This window comes from Microtus pennsylvanicus, chromosome 16 (genome assembly GCF_037038515.1).
Source record: "Microtus pennsylvanicus isolate mMicPen1 chromosome 16, mMicPen1.hap1, whole genome shotgun sequence".
Taxonomy (NCBI): Eukaryota; Metazoa; Chordata; class Mammalia; order Rodentia; family Cricetidae; genus Microtus; species Microtus pennsylvanicus.
The window spans coordinates 44,478,087-44,490,649 of NC_134594.1; the positions used below are offsets into that span (position 1 = coordinate 44,478,087).

Consider the following 12,563-nt stretch of genomic DNA (forward strand, 5'->3'; position numbering starts at 1 on the left):
ACAGAACAAGAATGCAGTTCCAAGCATACCTTAGGTTGTGAGGTAAACAAACTAGTGTTTATTTTTTAATTATCATGGAAGAAACCCTTTCACATTTTTCTTTAAGATGTTACCCTTGACTTACTTCTCAGATAGAAATCTCAAGATCTTATGAACTTTTCTTGCAAATAATTAAAATAATATGCTTTCTTGATAACTCTTGAATTGTAGTTTATAATCCTAAAATGTTCTCTATGTAAAATATCTGTAAAGACATATAAACTAAATAATAAAACTCTGAAAAAGGATGAGTTAAATTATGTATTTTGAAATAACTAAGAGGCTATAAAGCAGTCATCATCGTTCACATAAATTAAAAGACTGGAATTCATCATTTCACAAAATGTCAAATGCATTCCACGGAAAGAAGGTAATGTTCGTGAAGAAAAATTGGGATATAACAAAAATGTGTTTGTCAAGAACAGCTAATGAATCCGTCTCTCTGACACACACTCTCTCTCACACACATGCACACATGAATGTATCTCTAAACACGTCACTTTCCTGTGCCAGTCTCGCATACTAAGGAAGTACTATTATAGAAACCATTTCTGTGATACTTGGATTGCTGCAAACAAATAGCGCCATTAAATACATGTAATTCCCAGAAAATAACAGACACAAAACTCTTGATAATTATGTCTACATTGTTTCAAATTACCCCTGAGAAATTCTATTTAACAATGTCTCCAGAGTCACCAAATTCTCCCTATAATGCAATCTTATTGTTCACAATGAAATTATTCATTCTATTCTCCTAAAAACTCTCCTTCAAAAAGTTTTCTCAAAGTTGGTTTTGTAGCAGTAGAACATCATCTTAATCCTACTACTTCGGAGGCTGAGGCAGGAGGGTGTCAAATTTGAGGCCTGCCTGGCCTTATTATCAAGACAGTGACTCCAATAAAATAATAATTTTTAATGGCTCAAAATCTTGGAGAATTATTAGCAATTTTTAAAAACATTCTTATGACATTAGGATTCTAAGTTTTAGGAAAATGATTTAAAATAAGTTGCTATTTAAGCATTTTTATTGTTAAATTTTGTAATTATTTAAAATTTAAAATACCTTTGTTTAATAGTTTGTAGTTCAGTAAGTGTGTGAATGTTAATAAACAGAACTACCTCATTAGTGTCAACATAAACTGAAATTTAAACTGTTTCTGGTTCTTTTGAGATAAACCCCACTGTCATTTATCAACCAGCTGTGGAATGGCTGCTTCTGACAAGCCCTTGATGCCACATTGCCTAAGATAAGATAAAAAAAAAAAAAACTTTTCTGATGCTATGGTATCTCCAATTTCAAGGACATTTTTTTCCCCGTCCAAGGATAATAAAACACCTCACGCCGTGTTTTTCTGAAGAGGTATAACCACTCCCTCCCTTGCCTTATTTTCCCTTTGGATATAGCAGGTCATTACTGTATCATATCAAAATTAGTATTGCAATCATAATTCACGCTTTTGGAGAAGTTAAAGGCCAGTACAGATGATTCACCATGGAAAAGTCCCAAGTGAAGCACACATCAAATCAAAGTAGGATTAAAATAAGAACAGAAGGAGGGAAGGAAGAGACACAGAGAATTCATTCCTACAGCCCTGCCTGGGAACCAAGTTCGGGTGCACTGAGGTTTGTCTCCTTTCTCGTTGTGCTATACGTTCCTGCACTTTAAATCTGGTATTTATAATATACGTCAGAAGAAATATTGTTTCATCCTGACTATACTACTCACCTATAAGAAATGAAATCTATATAATCACACGGTTGATGTTATCCCTGCCGCAGTAACGCTAGAGGAACCTGAATGGATACCAAGTCAGAAAGAGTACTCTGGCAAAGGGTTAATTCAGTCATAAAAAATAATTGCGCTAAAAAATATCTTTTGTTATATCAAATTATATTACCCAAACATCCATGCTGAACATGGAAATGAATGATTTATTCTTTATTTGTTTATGTAAGTGAAGAATTACGTAATAAATAGATATAGATAATTTTTTATTTATATCCATAGGTAGCTTTTGGGTTGTTTAAACCTACTTGTCTCGTGTCAATCAGTAAAATCTGGGTATTTAGAAAGATTAGACTAAATATTTATAGTACAGGGATATTTTCTGAGGCTTGCTGAGATTTTAATAGTAGTAACAGTGTCAGAGACCCACAAAAGAAGTGCCACACATTTGAAAGCAATCTTAACAAAGAGGGGGAAAGCACCATAACACGAAGGTGCCCTATTCACATTACATCAGACAGACAAAAATTTAGAATATGCCCCAGTCCTACATAATTTGTGCTCGTATTTTGAATATTGAAATAACTACAAAGAACAAAGAATTTAATGATGTGTGGGGCTAAATAGATTGCACAAGACAAAAAAGTAAGTTTCTGAAGAAAACTCCAAATAGTAAAAATAATAAAAATATGCATTGTTTTGACATAGAGATGACATAATTTTAGATTTCAAGGTATTAAAATATCTTAAGAAAAATTTTACCTTCAAATCTTTTAAAAATTACCCTAGATTTTCCCAGCTGTAGTGTTTCTACTCACCTGGAGACAATTATACATTATAAATTTTATCATACTAAATTGTAAAACAGTCCTTAGGTTTAATCTGTAAATTAGAAGTAAACACTATAGACTGTCTAATTAATATACTAATGTGAAAAATGAAATACAACAGTAAGTTAATACACCCAAAAGAAATATCAATATAAATAAAATAAGAAAAATCAAATTACTAGAGCTAACTCAAATATAAACTATATAATGGACAAAGAAAACAAAAAGTCATATCCACAAAGTGACCACAATATACTCACACAGGTACACACACACACTGCAAATAGAGTAATTGGTCTAAAACAAGAAATTATTGCCATGATATATCTCATTTCTGGATGTTTCTTAAATGGTACAAAATTTTAATTCTGAACATTTAACTTACTTTTTTCACTAAAAGAAAGAACACAAAAATTATTCTGTGTATTAGCATAGATATTATTGGAGAAAGAGTTACTAAGATAATGTAAGAATAGCATCCATTTTCTTGGAAATTGGTAAACCCTGCTTCCAAAAAAAACTTTCCATTTACATGAAACTTAAATTATGATCACTTTTGAAATATTAACTTTGAGCCCCAAATTCTCATTTTCTCATTTCATGAAAGGGACACAACATTATAAGAGGTTTGATAATTATTAAACTCCCTGGAGATAATTTCAGAAATTTTACCTAAAAATTGCTAGTAAAAGTTCTTTAATTTTTCAACTGAATTCATAGAATCTTCAGTAGAGCCAGTATAAGAAACAGAAGAACATTTATTGAGAGACCTGTAAACCCCAGTCAATGTTCAACTCTAATACGAGATTAAAAGAAGAGAGAGAGAGAAAAAACAAGAATAGTTCCTCATGTTAATTTAGAGTCAATGCCCTTTATAGAAAGTACCCTTCGATTAGCTGTGTCTGCCGAGCTTTCTTATAGTGCCTGAAACACTGAACTAATTAGCCGAGAGCTGCTCTTGCCCTTACAGCTGTCAAGACTACAGGTAGTTAGGAAGCTGGCAGGGCTTCTTGTTCCCTAGAAGCCAAGAGGACCAGAGAGCTGAATGTATCAGCATCCAGTCGTCACAATGTCCCAGCGCAGTGACCTGGGCCTTTCTGTTTCCTTTACAGGCTAGCTGGGAAACAGAAAAGCTCTCTTGAGTCTTGAGTCAGCAGACTGAAGCAGCTAGTAATCAAATGGGAATCGACACAGATGCATGATACAATTTCATGCCATGATTTTTTTTTTACATATTTGTTTTCTGTCAGCCCAAAATACATCTATTTTGATCAATTACAATCTTATTTCTGGAAATTCCTTTGATAAGTAAAGTACAAAAGTTTCAATACCAGCAATTCAACAATAAATTAATTATTCTGATATAAATAGGCTACTTCTTTCATCTAATGTTTTAGTTGGATAAAATAGTATTTAAAAGATCAGTAATGTGTTCTTCCTAGTTTATGTTCATTTTATTCATACCATAATTTCTTTTTTTATTTATTTAATTTTATTTCTTTTTTTAATTTTTATTTTTCCATTCAATTATTTACATTTCCTTCCCTCCTCCCAATTCCCTCCTGCTCCCTCACCCCTCCTCCTCCTTCTCCCACCCTGCTTGCTAGAGGGCAGGGAACCCTGCCCTGTGGGAAGTCCAAGGCCCTCCCCCCTACATCCAGGCCTGGGGAGCTGTGCAATTTCTTACCATAATAGCATCCAAGTTAGTTCTGGTTTCTTTAAAATGTTTCATATTAAATTTAATAATGCTGTTTTTAGTATATTTCTCAAGGAAAATAGATAAATGTGATTGTCTGAGTAGCTAATTACTATGTGCATCCTACAATTAAAATTATATATATACACAATGCCCCAAACACACAAGATTCCTTCTAGGTATAGTGTATTAAAGGCTAGCAAACATTAAACAATTTAAAAAACACAGATATGCAATCTCAATAATGCAGGATTAAAATCCAGTGATAGAAAAGACACCTCAGAACCAATATATTGTAAAGTTAAGACTTAAAATCTGATACACACACACACACACACCTACGCACGTACGTGTATGCATTCACACATGTGCGTAGGTGCATGTAAAATTATTTTAGAGTTCTTTCTTTTAGGAGATTTTCTAATTTAGGCAATTTTAAGTGTCTTTGTGAATCAACTTTACAAAAATATACAGAATTTTCTTTTTAAAAAATAAACTCCAAAGCAATCTATTTCTTAAAGCAGGCAGTGAATGCTGTTTCTGAAGACAGTATTTTAGTTAATTATTCCCAATTCTATTTTGTTTACATCCTTTTCTGTTTCTCTAAATAGATTCATCTCTGGGGTCTTGGAAGGTATTCAGTGTGTGCAGCAGGTCTATAGAGAACAATCTTTTCTCCAACATCTCCATCTGCTGGCTTAGAGAAAAAGTAAAATTTCACTTGTTATTTCTTTGAAGGTGATTTTTAGTTTTTTAAAAAAATATATGCTGATTTATAGAATTAAAATATAAAATTCTTAAATTATTGCTAGCTATACAAATGCTTATTTACCATAATCATTCATTAAGATAAACAGAAACAGATTATTATGTGCTATTTTAATATTTATTCCTTAATCCCCAAACCCTGGGAGATAGGATACTCATGTGTATAACCTATTTAGAAAGTTTCTCTTTTAATGTTTTTCTAATTATTGCCACATTAAATATGGCTAAATTGTGCTGAACTTATAATGTTCAATTCTTTCCTAAAAGTCCTTGTTGGTTTTGTTAGCTATAGAAACAACAGTATCAACTTATTATTTCCTCTACATTGAGATTTTCTGCTATCATGATGAATTGCTTGTGGAGAATTGCTGAAGTCCCTTTCCACGCACACACTGATCCACTCTGACAAGACCTCAGAGGCTACTCCCTAAAACTACTTCCAAGACCACCGAGTCAATGATCAGAGAACAATTGCTATTTAGATCATGTTTTCTGACCATTGGAAGGCAATGGGGACATGACGCTGGATGAATGAATGAATGAATGAATGAATGAATTTGGAGGGGCCTCACTCCTTCCAACCTCTGCTCAGATGATAATCTCAATTTTCTCCCTTCTTTTCACCTTTGCATTTTCTTATAGCGAAGGCCGGTTTAAACATTCATTTCAAAAAAATATCTTAGTACCACTTGTAGACAAAAGGAAAGAAAAGACATGGGGAAAAGAAAGGAAGGGTGTGAAAAAGAAAATGACAGAGAAGAAGAGAAAGGGAGGTGGGAGGGAGGGAGGGGGAGGAAAGAATGGAAGGAAGGGGGGAGGAAGAAGAAGGAAGGAAGGAAATAAAAAGAAAAGAACACAGGCAGCTACTGGAAATCTGTCTTGATCTCCTCTGGTATCCATGGAAACCAATGGGAACAAACAGGTTCTTCCACCATCCCTCTGTGACTGAAAGGTGTGGGAGCTGAGTGCAGCAGAGCTATTCCTGATCAAAATGAGATGACTTCCTTTCGTTTAACTCAAACCATCTCGAAGTCTTACTTAGATCTTTAACACCGTGTCAGCCTCACCGCTCCTGCCTAAGTCCACCCACCTCACAAACACAGTTTAGTTGCTAAGCAGAACCTTTCCTCCATCAAAACGACACCATTAAATGCTAACATTTTGCTTTCTTGACAAACGCATTCGATGATGTTGATTATTCTCTTTGCATTGACTAAGATAAAGAATAAGGGAGTGCAGAAGGAGCGATGCGTGATTCCTGTAACACATTGGCATTAGAGAACTCCTTAGGGTTCTGAAGAAAATGGGGACAGACATTTTGATTTTATTTGTCAATGTTCCGAATGCTGTTGCATCCTTCCTATGAAAGAAGCTGACTAAATACAGCACACAAGTAAAATCCAGAGCAGAGTTTACATGATCATGTTTAGTTTCATACATCTGACAGCAGAGATTCCTATTTATTTAACCGTGGAAGTCATGGTTGTGTGGTTGTGCTTCATACATGTTCCTCCTACATCCTTCTTTCCCTTTAAAGGGTTAATTTCACAATTTTTATTGTCTTTAGCAAAAGAAAAAAAGGGAAGGAAATAAAGGAAGAAAAAGAAAAAATGGTGAAAATATTTCCCTTTGCGGGTTTTGAAAATTTTAAAAAGATAAAATGAATTTTAAAACATGTAAATTGACTTTGCTTGCTCCACTTGTCAATGCGGACTCTAGAAAATTCTGTCTATAACGCTTGGTTTCTGTAATTGTGCCATATGGGTTGTATGCAGCGGTCAGGAAGCTCACACAGCACGTGAGTCACAAAAGTCAAGGTGCTAGATTCTCCAGTGCCGTCTTTCTGCTTGGTTCGCCCATGTTGTTTTGGTGCCTGGTATAACGATCTGTCGGTAGGGAAGTCTTATGATCTGGGAAATGACATTTTAAAATTTTTGCTTCATTTTTTTTAAGAAAAAGAAGAAATCTACAAAAACAGTGACGACAAGTATACTGGATTCTCAGAACTATACGGTCAGATATATGAAATTCAGTAGTTAAATGAGAATCGGGCATTTGTTCCATGTGTATGTATATGTATTCTTATCACGCATCTTATTTCAGTTCAACTCATTCTCGAAATAAACCCACTTAACAACATTAGACTTGAGGATACACACCACACAAATTCTATATAATCTCTGACCCTTAAAGAACCCCAGTAGAGTGGCTTACACCTGTTGGAATTGAGAAACACTAATTTAGTTTGTGGATGTATCTGTTATTTTCCAAGTAAGTTTGCCTCATTATTTTACCAATATTCAGCTTCCTGATTATTAACTATTTTCACAATGTCTTGTCAGTATCTCAGAACCTATGTACACACCTACTTTGCAATAGAACGCGTCGTGACTCTGTATATGTACATACCATTTCAGTTAGGTAAAATGCTCAACACGGGCATGTCAAACTACAACTTGCAAGAAACATGAACAACTTGCTTCATAGATCCACAGGTCAAATATGGACGCTTTTGACATTTATTTAAACAGTTTCTTTGTAATTGCTATGTAATAACATGTATTGCATTGTGATACCCTTCATGACATTCTGTTGCATTTTAATTATTTATTCACTTATTTATTTGGAGGGTGGCATGTAGAGGTCAGAAGACAACTTTCAGGTGTCAGTTGTCTTCTCTGGTGTCAGGCACCCAGGGAGTAAACTCAGGTTCTCAGGCTTAATGAAAACAAAACAAAATAAAAATACAAAACGCTTTTATCCACTGAGCTACCTGGCGTCCCTGCTATGTGCAAATCCCCCTTCTATCATTTCTATCTCAAGCTCTAGTTCTCCGTCGTTTCTGTCTCTATTGCTATGTGCCTTTCTTTAATATTAACATTTTAGGAGATCTTTATAAGTTGATCCTTCAGAAAAGCTAGAATTCTGGCCATGTGAATGACAACAATCACATTATCCTAAGCTACTATTTATTTATTTTATTTCCACTTATCCAGGGACGGGAGTTGCGACCTGGCCTGCTCATGTCCCCGGTGTTACAAAGCTAAAGCTCAGAATACATGACAGGTTTCTCAGGGGGAGGTGGGTGGGATGGTAACCGGCTGTGGGACTTGGGCATTTCCTCTGGTGATTTTCCGCTCTGTCTGTTACATGGGAGTTAAAGTGGGAGGTAAGCCACCTGCAAGTCTTCCCCAAATTGATACCTATGGAAAGGAAGCTGAGAACATCAAGGCAGGAAACATCTGCCAGCCTGGAGGCCGGAAATGGTGGCGGCTGGGAGCATGCAGGATGATGCTGCCTCAGCGCAGGGACCCGGCCGCCAGCCTCGGGCGACCTCGCACTTGCGACTGGGCTCGGATCATTCTGCCCGGAAGCCTTGCCAGAGCATCCCCGCGAGTTCCCGAGCCCTGCGCAGAGGACAGGAGCTGATACTGAGAACTGCAAAGGCTAAAATGGCTGATCTGCGACTTCTTCAGATTTTAAAACTGAGCCGGATGCAATCGCTTCCGAGTCATCCTCATTCTCCAGTCGCCTTTGCCCGAGCCTGAAAACCTGGAACAAAGCACGCGCGGCCAGCAAGTGTTCTGGCCATCCTGGGCACCATTTAAGCAGGAGCTTAAGTGAGCCGAGAACGGACCTAGCTTCTGGTTCTCACCTTCCTCATCCCCATTCTGCTGGCGACCTGGTTGTGGTTTGTATCCCCGAAGCTGGCAGACATCCATCACCACCCTCATCCCCCACTGCCTGTATCCTCATCCCTTCTGGGTCCCTATCTGCTTAGCATCTCTTCCCCTCCTGCTCACACCAACCAGTCAGGGCCTGCGTCAGCCTCGTGCCCGCGCCCCTTGGGTGGGCATTATGTAACAGCCCCGGTCCCAACTCCACAACCATTGTAACAACTTGTCCCGTGCAATAGAAGGACGTGGGGCTCACGGAGACTGCAGGTCGGCGCTGCCCTGCCAGGCTACAGGACTAAGGCAGTCCCCCCATGAGATCTGTCCAACAGTCCGACAGCGCGCCCTGGGGAACAACGTGTTCTCTGTTGGTAGGATGCCAATAGGCGCACAAGAGGGAAGGGGTAGGAGAGTCTCTTTGGAGGCTCCAGAATCAAGCAAGACCCCCGCCCGCCCCCCCCCGGACCCCGAGAAAGACCGGTCGGAGTCCAACCCCCACCCAACTTCTTAGTGCGCACATTGGTACACTGTTCAGTGCCTTTTCCCCCCTCTCCACTGCCTGCCGGCCAGTGGGGGTCCCCAAGATTACAGCCACCTTTTTTCTGCACCCTCACACGCACGCGCGTGTGCAGTCACTCCCACCCACACATGACATGCCAGCAACACACACACACTCACACACACACACACACACACACACACACTCACACACCACCCCACGCTCGCATTCAGTAGCTTGCTTTCCCTGTGCAGCACTGGAAATACATGAATATTCATTACTTACAAGCATTGGTGACTGCGAAACTGTTGGCTACCTCCAAATTGTCGATATGGGGTGTCAATCTGAACTCCGAAGTGGAAAACTGAACCATCCCTACCCGAAATGCACTGTATTCTTGATCAGCGCCCCTTGGAAATAGCCCCCCTGCAAAGAATAAACAGCAAGCAAGAGAACCATGTCAGAGCCCGGGAGGGATAAGGCTGGAACCGCTAGCACCCAGCAACCCTAGAGCCTTTGCTACCCGCTGGGATCAACACAGTCACTGAGTTGGGCAGCAGGGGTTGGACATCCAAAAGGTGTTCAACGCGCCTAGGCACGGAGGAGAGTCTGAGGGCCAGAAATATTCTCCTTCTTAATTGCAAGCTTTGAGTTTGTATTCCCCACAAAATCTGAGCACACTACAAGACGCCTTCAAGGCAGAAGTAACGCATTCCGGGGGTCAGAAATGAGCAGATCTTTCCCTCTATTGTGTCCAAAGGCATAATCATTTCTTTTTGCCTCAGCCTAAGAAAATCATGTATATTCTAGGTAGTTTAAATCTGGAATGCAGTCAAGGTATGACATAAGTCTACATGACATGAATTAATTTGCCCACTGTGAACAAAGATTACCAACACATTATGCACAATTCAAAGGCAAAAGGTACCTACCTATCTGTATGCTGTTAGAAGAGACACCAAAAATCAGTCCCCATAAAACAGGAGAAAGGAGGACAGAAATATGCATAATCTTTTGCATTTCCAAGAAAAGTAGAGCATCCACAAAATACCCCCTCTTTTCTCTTTTCCCTTTTCCTTCTTTTGCCGTTTTCCTCAGCAAATTAGATCCTCTGCATTTTGAGATCGAAATTTAGCAAGGAGCTGCTAAAAACACGAAGTGGAGGCAGAAGAATCCTTATTTCCTGGGTCTTGCTGGTGGCTGTTGATGCCTGGCGTCCTGTCCCCTCTCCTGAAGTCCAGAAGACTGGCTGAATGCAGTTTTCAGCTGAGCTGCCGCTGTGGTCCCGGTGTCTGGGAATATTCAGCACCCTCCCATGCGCTCACACAATCACCCTCTTTCGAGCTCTCTTCTCCTTCTCTCCTCTCTCACACGCGCGCGCGCACACATACACACACATACACACGCGCACACACACACACACACACAGGAAAGTCACAGAGAGGAGCAGGCAGTCCCCGGCGCGCGTGCGCGACTCGTGGCAGGCGGCGGGATCGCGCACCCACCCCTCCCCCGCACAATGCCCCGCACCCCGCACAGCCCTAGCAGCTCCTGCGAGGTGCCGAGAAAGCGCGGCTCAAAACCCGGCAGCCTGGTGCCTCTTAGAGACCTCCAGTCTTGCACATCTGAATTTTAGCACCGAGGACAGCGCTTCTGTCTGCGCCCTGAGCTGAGGTTGCAGGGCTTTCTGTAGCTGCAGAGATGCTCCAGCCAGATCCAAAGACTGCAAAACTGATTTCCGGTTGCTGTGCCTAGGAAACCGAACTGCTAATTGCTGTTGGCAGTGGCGCTTTCTTCCGTCGGGCCCTGTTGTTTTACATTAAACAAAACGATTATGATTTGATCGCCTAAAAATCCACTTAGCGATATCGACACGCTGTCTTCTGCATTACCTGATCCAGCTAAGAGGCAAAGGAAATACTCCCCTAAGAGAAGATTGCCAAAATTGTGAACTTTAGCTTTATATGATGTAGACATAATCCTGGGGAAACCCCAATTTCTATCCTTAACTACAAAAGATGGAAAAAATGTATCTGGATTGAATCTTTGAAGGACTATGTGTGGAAACATATCTTTAGAGTATATCCTTTTGGGTTGTGGTATGATTTGTTTAAGCCACACTGCCTGTGGATTGCTCTTGTACTTCAGTGCCGACTCCCTCCTACTGTAGGGTCATGTAGACTTGGCTCTTAGATGTCCTTTCTTTATATGGATTGAAAGGAATTGTAGTTTCCTGGGAGGGGAAAAAATAGACCAAGCTAGTCTAGAAAGACTGCACGGCTGCAAAACCTTTCCAGACACTTAGTTCCACAAAGGATACCCCATCACATTTTGGGTTTAAGTTAAAAAGATAAGTATTGCATCATGAAAAGAGGTTACTTCACTACAGCAAGACCGCTTTGAGCCTCTGGGAAACAAAGAACAGGCTAGAAATTAAAGTTTGTGGGAAGGAGATCGGTAGAGAGTACTGGAGATTGTATATGCCTGTGAAATTCATGTTCAACATCCTACTGCGTGCCAAGCCATCTCCATGTACCTGCTGCCTCGGGAATTCAACAAATTGTATGCGCTCTGTTGTACATAGAGAAGTAAAGACTCACTTGGAAAATACTGTTGCCAGGAGCCAGGAGACTGCAGCTGACAACATCGGAGGAAGAGTCCACTGTTGGTGCGAAGTGCACGACAGTGCTTCACAGTTAGATCTTGTAGACAAAACGTGACTTTCATATCGCGCACAGTGGCATCCCTTTTAACCACATTAATGCATAATTTCCCTTAATCACACTGGACCTCAAATTCTCCATTTATTAAAACATATTTTTAATAAAAAACACATCTCCAGACTGAAAATGAGAAGGGATGAATGAAAGCAAGAAGCACAGCAATCCCTGTGGCCTTTAAACCCTGTAAGCTTGTGATTTCATTATGATCTCTCTTTCTCTCTCTTGGTCTTGCTCTGTCTCTGTCGCTCTGTCTCTCTGTGTCTTCGTTTCTGTCTGTCTGTCTCTCTCCCTCTGTGTGTGTGTGTGTGTGTTCCTAAGACAAAAGTGCGGAACGTATATATAATTTACTGAGCTTACATATCATAGGTGAAAATACCTTCTTTCTGTAACCAATAATTCATTTCACATGTGAATCAAAAACTCCATAAAAATATTAAGTCAGTCCTCTGAATCAAAAGAGATGAAGCATAAGAGAAAGTCAATGAGAAAAAATTGTAGGCAGAACAAGAATTATAAATATCCCAACTTGTTACATAAAGAAAAATAAAATTTCACACACACTTTCATTTCTAATTCCAGTGACAAACACAGGAGTAGTTTGAAGT

At 39.6% G+C, this 12,563-nt stretch overlaps 1 protein-coding gene across 6 annotated transcripts in view; it reads right to left on the reverse strand.

Annotated features, from left to right (window-relative positions):
* Gria2 (glutamate ionotropic receptor AMPA type subunit 2) overlaps positions 1-10,968 on the reverse strand; it is a 116,051-nt gene extending 105,083 nt beyond the window's left edge. For 5 of the 6 annotated variants that reach the window (XM_075950701.1, XM_075950704.1, XM_075950702.1 and 2 more), the window contains exons 1-2: positions 10,168-10,968; positions 9,521-9,661 (exon numbers count right to left, since the gene is read on the reverse strand). In XM_075950701.1, the coding sequence (XP_075806816.1) occupies positions 9,521-9,661; positions 10,168-10,255 (229 nt within the window). In that variant the 5' untranslated portion in view covers positions 10,256-10,968. The remainder of the gene's footprint in view (positions 1-9,520; positions 9,662-10,167) is intronic. The other variant, XM_075950706.1, reaches the window with a different exon arrangement.
* Positions 10,969-12,563: the final 1,595 nt, after the last annotated feature.